Source organism: Gracilinanus agilis, chromosome 5, assembly GCF_016433145.1.
Source record: "Gracilinanus agilis isolate LMUSP501 chromosome 5, AgileGrace, whole genome shotgun sequence".
Classification (NCBI taxonomy): domain Eukaryota; kingdom Metazoa; phylum Chordata; class Mammalia; order Didelphimorphia; family Didelphidae; genus Gracilinanus; species Gracilinanus agilis.
Window position 1 is genome coordinate 191,405,140 of NC_058134.1, and position 12,551 is coordinate 191,417,690.

The 12,551-nt window shown below is 33.4% G+C and overlaps 1 protein-coding gene across 2 annotated transcripts in view; it reads left to right on the top strand.

Moving 5' to 3' along the window:
• Positions 1 to 206: 206 nt before the first annotated feature.
• The window catches only part of LMO3 (LIM domain only 3), a 66,555-nt gene continuing 54,210 nt past the window's right edge, over positions 207 to 12,551 (top strand). Inside the window, exons 1-2 of one of the 2 annotated variants that reach the window (XM_044678289.1) lie at positions 207 to 252; positions 5,104 to 5,317. In XM_044678289.1, coding sequence (XP_044534224.1) covers positions 207 to 252; positions 5,104 to 5,317 — 260 coding nt within the window. Of the gene's footprint in view, positions 253 to 1,151; positions 1,177 to 5,103; positions 5,318 to 12,551 lie in introns of those variants that run through there. The other variant, XM_044678290.1, reaches the window with a different exon arrangement.

Here is a 12,551-nt window from a genome sequence, read left to right on the forward strand (position 1 = left end):
TGTGTATGTGTGCGCGTGCGTGCGTGTGTGTTATGTGGGTATTTTTTTTCCTGCCTCTCCTAATGAGGTATAAACTAGAGCCGCAACACATCGTCTTCTGCACTGTAACTTTTGCTCAAGCTGCAGCTCTGCTGAGACGATTTTGTTTAAATCATGTGAGGCTTCATTATTTTTATGATGAGACATGAAATACATGCAATTGGAAGATGCTGATGGAGGAAGGGAGAGAAGCTCCTTCGCTGAACATCTCAAGTGTTAGAGTAGATAATAGTCAAAGTTAACAATGAACTGCAGCATTTCCACACGCTTATTCTTTGTGTCAGAGAACAGGGAGGAGGGGGGGGAGTTCATTTCTTAACGGAGAATTTTAGGGTTCCGGCCAAAGGGACCGAGGATGAAGTAACGTTTAGATTCTTTTTTTTTCTGGTTTATTGGGGTACGATCCAGTGACTGCTTCCTTTATTTTTTACTAATCCCCTGCTAGTTTCATTTGAAGAGTCTTCCTTCTTTATAAACACTCATTTCCCCTTTCTAAATAGATAACGCTAAACACACCATCGCCTTAACTATTCCAAGCCTTTCTGCTGGCAAAGTGTGTAGAGAGTGCATGGGTTTGGGGGTATAGTGGGAAGGGGGGAAGAGAGAGATTCGAGGAATTGAGGTGCACATGGACTAATAGCCCGATATTAGACTGATGCAGCTCCCCAGATTGCTATTATAAAATACAAGTCAGATTTATGATCTTTTTCATATTGAACATGATCTGGTATGCTAACGCTGCATGTGACAGTTTAATCAAATCCATTTGTTAAAACGAAGCTAAAAGAGACCGCTGGGATTATAGGATTACGGACAGAGTTAGGGAAACATGTGGCTTTGTCATTCGCCATCATTTTGAACGCTGCCACATTGCAAGTGGTGCAAGTGGTTCAGTTTGTGCGTGTTGTCTTGTCTGTCAACCCTTCTCCCTTCCCCCCACCCCCTGCCGACACTCCGACCCTTTCCCAAAGTGGGTGCACAATAGTCTGTGCTCGGCTGTGTATATGAACACCAGCTTCTCACTTCAGCCAAAGCAAAAGGGACGCCACCACTTTCCCCTGGATTACCAAATCCAATGAGAAGCTGCTACTCAGGCATTCTTAAATCAACTCATGCAGAAAAAGGAGAAAAGTTTTGGTAAGGTTACTATCCTGTCGTAGCTGTACTTTGCAGGAAGCTGGCTTTCATGTGGCTTTGGTGCATTTCTAAAGATATCTGGAATATTTTTGCTGTAACTGCTTTGAAAGACTTCTGTTTAAACCAATTAATCATGCTAGGTGCAACAAATATTGCTACATTCTTAGCAAATCATCCCTGTGTGGCTGAAAAGACGCCGCCACAAAAGAGGCTCGAGTGTAAACCCAAAAGGAATTCTTTGTTATACTGTATGTATGTTTCTTATTTTTTGATTTTGCATGTGAGCTGCATCAAAATTGAACTCAGTCTTGCAAATCTCTTGTTGGCCTTTGCCAAGCACTAGCACTTTGCTGCCATGGTAACTGTAATTAAACTGATAAGAGTGGAAAAATGTCAGTATCTCTGAGCCTTGCAGCTGCATTGGAGAAAAAGGGAATCAAATTGGTTCCCAGCTCCATTGCTCAAAAAAGAAGGGGGGGGGTGAGAGGGTGGGGAGGAGGGAGTTGAAGGGGTAGAACGGAGTTATGCAGCTCCAGTCCCTGAGATATGGGGACATCTATTTGCATTGTTGTCCCTTAGGGGGCTACAGCCTGCAGGGATGCTTTGGGCCACTGAACAGAGAAAAACAAGCTTTTAGGCCCAATCCAGCTTTCAAATGGGGTTGGGGAGGGGTTGATTTGGGGATTGAAGGGGGGTAAAGAAAGAAAATCTTTTGTTTGGTACCCCTCAGCAGTTGAATGGCCTTGGTGGTCAAATTCTTTTAATCTGTGTCAGGCTCCTAGGTATGGGACCTGAGTTCTCATTTTAGCATCTTCCTAACTCACCTCAGCTGTCAACCTGCTGTATTGCCTTACCTCTTGTTCCTTTCTTCTTTAAAAAAAAAAAAAGAGGCATGCTTAAGTGGGGAAAGTAGTTTTTCATCTGAATATATACTATTGGTTGAAAGGCAATCTCTCTAAGTGTTGAAAATCTCTTTATTAAAAAAAAAACCACATGTTATAGAGTTGTGGTTACTTTGTTGTGTTAACTACTATAGCTGAGACTTTGCGGATGAATAGCACAGAACAAGAGAGCATAATGGAGGCAATCAACCGTTAGGCTGGCTCACAATACAATCCAGGCAATTAAAAGCTCACCAGAGTTTAAATGAAATGGTTCTACTTATTTCTGAACACCATACTGCACAGGCCATTATTTGTCTTAAAAAAAAAATTGATTTCCCTTAAACTGTCAAATAACTCGGAATAGCAGGGTCTCAGAGGCAATAAGAATTTCCCTCAGAACAATTTACATGCCAATCTAAAACTAGTTATGACTCCTGATGTGCTATAAGAAACTTGTGAAATGTTTCTTGGCTTATGAACATGTAACTTTAAAAGACATTCTTTTGAACGGTCAGGGGAAGCTGCTGACTACTTTATAAATTCTACATATGTGGCAGAATAATTGTGAAATAACCATTTTCTCCAACTAGCAGCTATTGATTTATGTCTAGTTGAAATGTTTAATTTTAGGAGCAGTTAGATCCTTTTAAAAGAATACCACATAAATATATTCTAGAACACCAAACTCCTGGGCTTAAATCACCTAGGGTCAGATAGTCTACTGAGTACAAATATTAGTGGAATTCTGAGTTGCTAATTTAAAGTGTTAATACAACAAAAACATTTTTGGAGATTAATCATCTATTGTCTAGTTTTCATAAACACTAGTTTCTGCAATCCAGGGATTTTTTTAGTGAGAGATTTGGCCTTATTTATGCTGTAACATAAGTGGGAAATAGAGCTTGGTTATTTTTTAAGATGGGAGTTTTCTCCTAATCTTTTCGGGCACTAAAACTCAAAAACAAATAAGAATTACAAACTGGGGAAAGTAGAATAGTTTTTCTTTCAAACTTTTGATTACATATATACTAAATAGTTATATGCCTCTAAAATCCAGAACCTTCTTTACTGAATTGAAATGCTTCCCTCCCTCCCCAGGTATTAAGGGCATTAGGAAATGTGCTATGTTGTAATTGATGGAATTCATTCCCTATAGAACCGTGCTAGGAATAACCGGTTATCAAAGAATCTTCATTTGATAGAAGTTCTAGAAAGTAAGCTTTAGCAGGACTACCAAGGGTTATGATTGATCTATCCTGGGTTCGGAGTTCCTTCAAAGGAGGGGAATCAGGCCATAGGAATACTGCCTGCTCTTCTGTACAAAGAACTCCTAACTCAACATCTAGTCTGGAACTCTGGTTGAACCAAAAAACTTCAATCAAGGAAGTTTCATTCTAACAAATGTTCACTTTGTTTAAAAGAAAAATCGCTGCAGAATTCTTCTCTTACAAAAAGTTGTATATACTGTATATTTTTTTCCCTTTTGACTCATATGATTTGAAGTAGAATTATCAAAGTTAATGGTAGAGCAGTTACCATAATTTCACTGGTAGAAACTTAGGAGAACTTATCTAATTGGGGAAAGAAGAGCTGGGAATAGCTGGATATAGGACTTGGTCCTTATTTTCTTAAAGTACTTAGTAAGCACACCCAAAATTAGTACAAAACATCCTTCTTTCTGCTTCCAAGTTTGGGCTTCAGTTCTTTTATGACACAACATAAATTAATGAAAAAGCCATTGAGGAGACCAGGATTCTAATCTCAGTTGTGAGACCTAGAACAAGCCACTTGACCTCTCCTGGCCTCTGTTTCTTCATTTGGGATTGGGTGGAAGCCTCACATAAGAAAATGGAAGCTCTTTTTCAGCTTAAACATTCTATGATTTGGCTTTATGGAAATTCTTCTATGGTAAAATTAATTATTCATTGAGGGTGTACGTTCGATACAAAATCAATTTAGGAAAAAGGGAAAATCTCAAAAATGAGTATATTTTACTATCAAGAGTTAGTCCAAGTTGTAGAAAAAGAGAACCAGGAATAGACATCTCTTATTCATGATACCTTGGTGATTCGATGTAGAGCATTTATGGAAAGGTAACTTTAAAAACCTTGAGAGGGAGTAATTAATTCCCCTTGTCTGCCTTCAAATACTGACCTTTGAAGTGAAAATGGCCCTTCCATTGGCCCTTTCCTGGATGTTCTTTTAAAATGTTATCTAATATTTTGTTAGAATTTGTAACAATATATTCAAACACATAGTTTATGTGGTTTTAATGTAGGCACTGGTGGCTATATTTACTTTAAACATAAGGACCATAGTCTAATAATGAAGTGTCTGCTGTTTTGGAATATTTGGATCTTTAATTGATCTCCTATAAAATTCTGTCTTTAGTTGATATGTCATATATCCCTTCAACTATTGTAAGCTAACTCCTTTCGCCACATAAGGGGCACCCTACTCTTCCTACCACCAAATACACATTAAGTGGTTATTTTAACCTAGCTATTTCTGATATTTCAAGATTGACACTTATGTACTGGAGGGCAAATTTATGTGTGGTGCATTATTAAGTAGATTTCTTTAAAAATTGTTTAGAATTTTAATCACATTTTCTCCCCAAGGGAAATGTTCTATTCAGGAGCAGAAACATTATACAATTATCTAATATTACTTAGCTTCATATTTATAACAGCTGCTTACCATGACATGAATATTCTCTCTCTGTCTATGTGTGTGTGTGTGGCTATATATATGTATATATATATATGCGTATATATATGCACATATACACATAAATATAATATTTTTGATACTTGGAAGGTGAACAAATGGATGAAGAAAGAAATAGAAGGAAAGTATAGAATGTAAATGAGAGCCTAAGTCCAAATTTATTTCAATAAATATTGGAAGAAAAAATTTTTAAATAAAACCTCATATATCCAGAGAAAACAATGCTTTTTATAGTCTGATTTTGTTCTTTGGTATCTTTTTATTCCATCTAATAGCCCCAGTTCTTTGCTTTTATTTTTTTTTACTTTCATAGGTATACAAATGCTCTCAGTCCAGCCAGACACCAAGCCGAAAGGTTGTGCTGGCTGCAACCGTAAAATCAAGGACCGGTATCTACTGAAGGCCCTGGACAAATATTGGCATGAAGACTGTCTGAAGTGTGCTTGCTGTGATTGTCGGTTGGGAGAGGTGGGCTCCACCCTGTACACTAAAGCAAACCTTATCCTTTGTCGCAGAGACTATCTGAGGTAGGAATTATTCTTGTATACCAGAGGTGACTGGACTTTTAAAAAAATTATCAAGTTTTATGGAATCCCTCACACATATCCCAGCAACTGAATGATGCTGAATTCAATTCTCAGAACTGTTCTATGTTTTGGTCATGTTACAGCATTTTAAAAAACTGGGTAGACTGGATGATATCAGAAATATATTGGCTACTCAACTTATAAAATTGATTCTCTATGGCTGTTGAAATTGCCAACAAGTTCCAGATGGGTGGGTATTTTATGTATCTGTGTATATATATATATATATATATGTATAACATATACATATAATTTCAACAGAATGAAATAGGAAAATAGATAAAGGTGATGACATACATTAATATACATTTCACTTTTTTTACCTTTTTTAATTCAAGTTTTGAGAGCTATGTGTGGAATAATTGTCACCAGTTATTAGTTGGACCCCCAAATTTAATAACTTAAAGAGTTGATCAGTTATTCATCACTCACAGAAACATAAATTTTGAAATTCTTAACCCACCCTTGTTTTGAAGAACTTCCTTTGCAGTTTAGTATAGAGTTTTAGCATGTGTTCCTATATGTGCTTCAGACCCTTCTTCCCCAAGTTACGCTGACTAGCACAAAAATAACCTTGAACTTTAAACACTAATCTGCCAATAACTCTCTCAAAAACAGGATATTAAAAGCTTCTATCATTAGCAAATGATATACCTCTTATAAGTTAAATAGCTAAAGACATAAAGACGTGCACTGAATTCAGAGAAAACTTCATTCTAATAAAGGGTCTTTTGTTCCAGAGTTCCCCATCCTTGGATAGGCACTAACTTCAAAAAATGTCAATTCACAAAGTGCATTGCTCAGAATTTCAGAAATGAGTATGAATTGATTTTTCCCAGTTGAAATGTACTATATGAGGAAGAACTCATTTGAAACTTCACATTGATGATGGACTTAAGTGATGACTTCTTGTTCCTATGTGATGATGCTCTAGTGGAAAACTTAAATCAGGCTGTTCTAGTAAAGCCCCATCAGAAATACAACTTGGTCAGTTACTAAAGGCATGGATTTATTCCTGATAACTTCTCTCTCCTACTATTTAGTGAATCATATGTTTTTAGGAGATCATAAAATTTCTAGACATAGTATCTCACTCTCATTTTCATGTAGGTTCATTTTATAACTGCAAATAGCAGTATCTCATTTGAATTAAGTTGTCGTCCTCAAAGATGGCACAAAAGCTTTCCAGCTGTTTAATACTACATTCCCAGGTCAAGTAAAATATATAGAGTTATTATTTGTTCTTATTATGGTACTGTGAGCTTCTTCAAATAAGAGTCTAGAAATCAAAAGTGGCTATTTAAAATAACTTCCTCAAACCTGTAAGTAGCAATTTTGGTACCCTGGAGCAAGTAGTACTAATCAACCATCAAATCCACATTTTGGGGGGATGGAGAGGGTGTAGTAATTTATAATATGACAATAACATCAGTTAAGAAAAATTTATTTGCATTGGAGTGACAATTAATTACTATGGTGGCTTCTATCCTGATGAAGGAAAAGTGTTTTGAATTTTTGTAACCTCTAAATTCTGGTGCCCTGGGGCAAAGCCCCAGTCACCACTTTACACCCTAATTATAGCTCTGGTTTCCTTCTTTGATTATTACTGATGCAAATAACTGGTTATTGTTTTAGATCATTTCCTTTAGAACTATGGATATTTATAAAGTTAAGATTTAAAATTATAGTTTTTTCCCTCAGTTTATTTGTAAACTAGTTCTTATTTCCTGATCCCCCCCAAAAAAGTGTCTACTTCTGTTACAACTGACTTATCACCCTGATAGTTGTTCTACAGCATTTTTGACTTACAGCCACATTATTTAAGTCCTTAGCCATAGATGTGTTATGCTTACCATATTTGCAAACTATTTCTAAGATAAATTTATATTAAAATTCCTTAAAATAATCTCTTGTTAACCTGAAGTGGAATTTTATGAACCAATGTACCTTGAATCAATTTTTTTCCAAATTGTATACAAAGCTCCATTATCTGGTTTCTTTTTCAGTAAAAATTTTGCTTTACAAATAAATTCTTTCATGATCAATTCTGGCCAAAAGTAACTAGTTATAATAAAGCAAATTAGGCACGAACTTAATTTGCCTTCCAAAGAAGAATTAATGATTTTCTACTCATGGATGTTAGAAAAACATTAAACTTGGTATTTAACCTATTCAGGAGTCTTGCTGTACACATTAAATCATTATATTTTTCTGTCATTGCTCTGTCTCCACAAAATCTTGTTTGACGTCACTATAATGGAACCCAAATATTCTGCTTTAATTTCTAGCTTGACCAATAATACAATGCTGTTCAACTTTTGGCATTTGGGAATGCCAAATAATTTCTAAAATATAAACTGCATCTGGAATGACTATACAGCTTTTTTTGGAATGCAATTTCTTCTAAACTGGTCATTACCACATTTAATAACCAGTTGTTATGTTAATAGCCTCAAACTTGTTAACATTTCAAGCTAGTTATTAGAGGGAAAGTTATTACTTATTTAATCTGAGCATATAAGTTATTGATAAAATGAATTTTTCAAGTGAATTAGTAATTCACCTATAACAATGCAGAAGTAATGTGGGATAAGATATGGATATGTGTTTTTAAGAAGGCATTTTTGTTAAAATACAAAGGTAACTTTTTTTCTAGATATAATACATGAAGTTTCACCTTGAAATATCTACCCAGACCAAATTTCTGTAATCTTTCACATTTTTGAAATCTAATTTTACTTTTTAAATAGATTACAAATAAACATAACAATATGATGAAATGAACTTCAGTAAATACATTGTAAGTAAAATGCAGTGGTGGTAAGCTAGTAGCAGTATAGTTCAATTGCTCTTTCTCCCATTTTGACCACCCAGTAGTATTAGTTTAATTAAAAATGAATAAAAAAGTGTGATTTATTCTTGTTTAATTTCACTGCATTTAAGATTCTGGATTAAAATATTTAGTTTCCAGTAAATGAATTAATTTACGTGACATTGCAATTTCATATTTTTCCTATTTTAATATTTAAATAGATTCAGACAAGCAGGTTGCAGAGTACTTAAAACATTTATTCCATTGCTATTTTCTCCTTTTCTAAATTGCCAGGTACTTTGAGGTGTGGGGGGGACAAGGTTGTGGAGAGTGGGGCAAGGATAGAATAAACCTGATTAAATAAATGTTAGTTATCTTAGACAAGAAAATAATTAGATAATTATATTAAAAATTATAATTGTCACTGTTGTATAGAGAGGCAGAGAAGCTGAATCACTTAACATAACCCCTTTGATGTGTGACAAGGGGAAAGTGTGTACTTTACTTAGTACTTACTTTCTTAAACTTCAGTATAGTGAGACTCAGGATGTGATGACAACTGGCAAGAACTCTCAAATAAATTTGAGAAACTCCCAAGTAAAGAAACATTTGTATGTAATCAAGTTATATAGTCTTATTCACAGTGCATTCGGCAAATGTATAATTTTATATTTTGTATATATAAACATTCATAGTTCTTCCTGAACTCAAATAAAGGAGTTCTGCACAAATGGGGTAGAGTTGGGAGAGACTGTAGAAATCTAGTCAAAATTAGTATTATGTATATGTGTATGTCTATGTGTAGAGACTATATTCATTCACGTGGAATGACTTTTTAATGGTTTGACCTTGGTCTGTGATCTTAATGGTGAGATTTGTTCATTCTCTCTAACGTTTCACTAACTTTTTGAAGTCCTACCTAAGAAATGGCAGAATTTAACTATGTATAGTTTACCCAAAAGAATATTTTTTCTCAAACTCAAGGAATAGTGGATTTAGACACCTGAAATATTACTGCATTTCGATTTTCCATGTCTAAGCCTATGGATCCAGTGTCTCCATCAATGTTGAATCATCAAGAACATTAAATTTAGTCATCCTTTGGGAGCTTGTATAGTTAAGAGTTATAAGTGACCAAATTCTCCCCTTCCTTTCTCTGAAGTAAGATGAACTTGAAATGAATTAGAACTGTTCAGATATATCTAACAATCCAAAATTAATTAATGTTCACTGTCTAGCTCAATTTAATTTGAAGGCACCAGTCCACCATTGTGCAAAAGGTTAATAACCATCATATAAAAGTAGTTGTTTTAATAGTAATTGTATATCAACAGTGGGGAATTAATGGATTGGAAATAACCTTGCTTAGTTTGTATTTCTTTTACAAATTACAGATTAAAATATTTAATGTTTACTCAGTCATTAGAATTAGTTTGTGATATATGTGTGCGCATGCATGGCCTCACTAAAATACCAAAGCAGTGAAAGGAAAATCTACTTTTCAACATAAGAAAAGTAAATAGCATCAGATTCACTATTCAGCATTTCTGGCAATTTTGTTTTCTTTAAACCTGCCAAGTTATTTGTAGTATATTTCAAAGCATTAAGTTAATTTATAGTATAAGTTAAATCTCTGCGAGTGCTATCTTACCAAGTAGCTCTTTAAAAGCTGTTTATTTTGCCTATTATGGAAGCAATCTGAGTTTGTATTCCTATAAAAAAAAACTTTGTTTAAAAAAGGGCAAAAAATTGTTCTTACTTGCAAAACCTAGCATGTGTTGCTATTCTGTTTTAGGTAGAGCTAGTGGTTTCTCTCAAATTGCTTATTTCTAAATGACAACATTGGGTTAGAATGATTACTTCATTTTCAATAACTGCTTATTTCTTAAACTTTTTGAAGTCATTTTTCTAAATGAAAATTAATTCAAGAGCTCTAAAGTAAGAAATTAATATGATTAATGACTTTTAAAATTTGGATTGATTTGTAAATAGATCGCCAATCAAACACGATTTCTCAACAATATTATATCAATAGATAGGATACTACTGCTAATACTTTATATTACTTTATAGGTCATAAAATTAGTATTTCTATGATCCAGCTGTCAGATTATCTAGCATTGCATAGCAATTTGATATGTTAAATTTGAGTTCAGCAATATAGTTAACTTTCTACCTTTCTCAAAAATATTTGTTCTTTTTGTTAATCATTTTTAAAATTCCAGTATTAGTCTTTGGGAAATTTTATTTTTTACCTGAAAAGTAGTATCATTGTTCTTTGAAAACTAAACGTTTATTTTTAAATTCAGAACTGTATTTTGTGAAAGATAGGTTATAGAATAAGAGATTCAACACACAGAAGGGATCTTAAAGGTCATTCAGTCAAACTGGTGCCTTCGCCAAACTCCATCATTTTACAGGTGAGGAAACTGAGACCAGAGTAATCTGTTGTGCTTCGATAATCAATTGCTTTATATCCTCCAAAATTCCTGTCATCAATTTTAACCGTATTTTAATTTTGTGAAGTTAAATATTAATGTGAAATATTTTTAGACCTATGGACCTACACACTCTATTTGTTAAATTCGTTTGTAATTCAAACATAATATTTTAATTCTGTTTATAATATAATTAATTTTTATAAATTCAAAATATATATTTTTAAATGGAAAAGATCCAGATGGGTTTTAGCATATATAGAAGACATCTTCATATATAGTAGCCTATTTAATAATACCCTAGGACAAAACAAATCTGTAAATTAACATGTTTCATATATAATTTTTACAGCATGCTCAATAGTAAGGAGGAAAAAAAAATTACTAAGCATAATCAGTGACCATTTTTTGTAATATTTAGTGGCAAACTTGTTACATTGGTGGTTTGGAGGAGAAAGATACAAATTTATTAAAGTTCTTGTTAAGGTATGTGTTGAAGTATTTCTACAGGCTTGTGAACTTTCTATAATCTTAAATGTGTTACACAATTATGAAATTTGATCTGTTGCATATTAATTATGATATGTTCTTAAATTTAAGCTAAATGCAGTATTCCACTGACCTTTAGAATTATAAAGTATTGCCATGCTTTTATATTTTAATTTATTTTGACTATGATCTGATTTTTTGAAGCATGAGATTCTTCAATCCAGATAATTTTTACATATAAGATACAAGTTAGGTATATTGAAATTTAGCAGGAAAAAAACCAATTTCTTTTTCTACAAGTATATTTAGGATTAAAGACATCCAGAAATAACTTACTTGTGAATTGCAAAAATTGCTTGTTTTGCACAAAGTAAATATATAGACTTCTGAGTTTGAGATTCTATTTTTGGATGTTTCTAGAATATAACAAAGTGAGCATAGTGCTTTGTAACCTTACTGTTAAAATTGGTCAACCCTTTAATAGAACTTAATGTCCTTTCAACAATGAAAAATGAAAAATAAATAGAATTTTGCTGTGTTATGGTGACAAAAGGAAGCAGGATGAAAACAGTAATTTGGTAAATGTCAGATTCTGAATATATCCTGTGAGCTAAATAACTGTGAGCATAGCATAGTAAGACTTTGTTCCACATCAGATATAGCCTAGAACAATTGGTTGACATAAATGTCTATTGGAAATTGCTTCATAAAATTGATAGAACATTTTAAGTCTGACCTTCCTTCCTGAAAATTCCTCACAGTTTCTATGAGTTTGCATCATTCTAAGCTTTATCCCTTTTTCCACGAAGGGCAAATTGGTTAATAGAATTTATTGAATTAACATGAGAAATAGGAGACACAGGAAACATAAGTGCTTTTTTAATTGACAGTTTATCTAATTTAGATATTTATTCCCATTCCTTATTTTCTAATTTTCTTCTTAATTTTCTATGAGGTAGCCTGGATTTGTTATACTTCTAGAGTGACCACAAAACAGCAAAAATGTCACACTGAATTTGCCCTATCCACATTTCTTTAGAAATATAATTCCTACTGGTTTTTAATACTATTTGGCATGACTGATATACTGATAAGGTATATAGATACTTTCCTTTTTAAGAATTCTATTCTCTCAGATATTACAGTAAAAAAGTCATTCATTAACAACAAAAGATGAAAATTTAAAAATAACCTGTGTTGAAGAATGTAGGAGAAAAAGTTTGGAACATTAAAAAACGTAGTTTTGTTCTTCCTTCAGACAACCTCAAGGCATTTCAATTCTCTTTGGTTGATTCTGGCACTTGAAAATGTGATAGTATCTTTTGCCAAGACATGTTATCTAATAATTTCAAACATCAGACACTGTGAAAGTGGCTGGTAAACATTTCCAGTAGAAAATTTGCTTGTCTGTTTTTTTGTTTAGAATTCCTAAAAC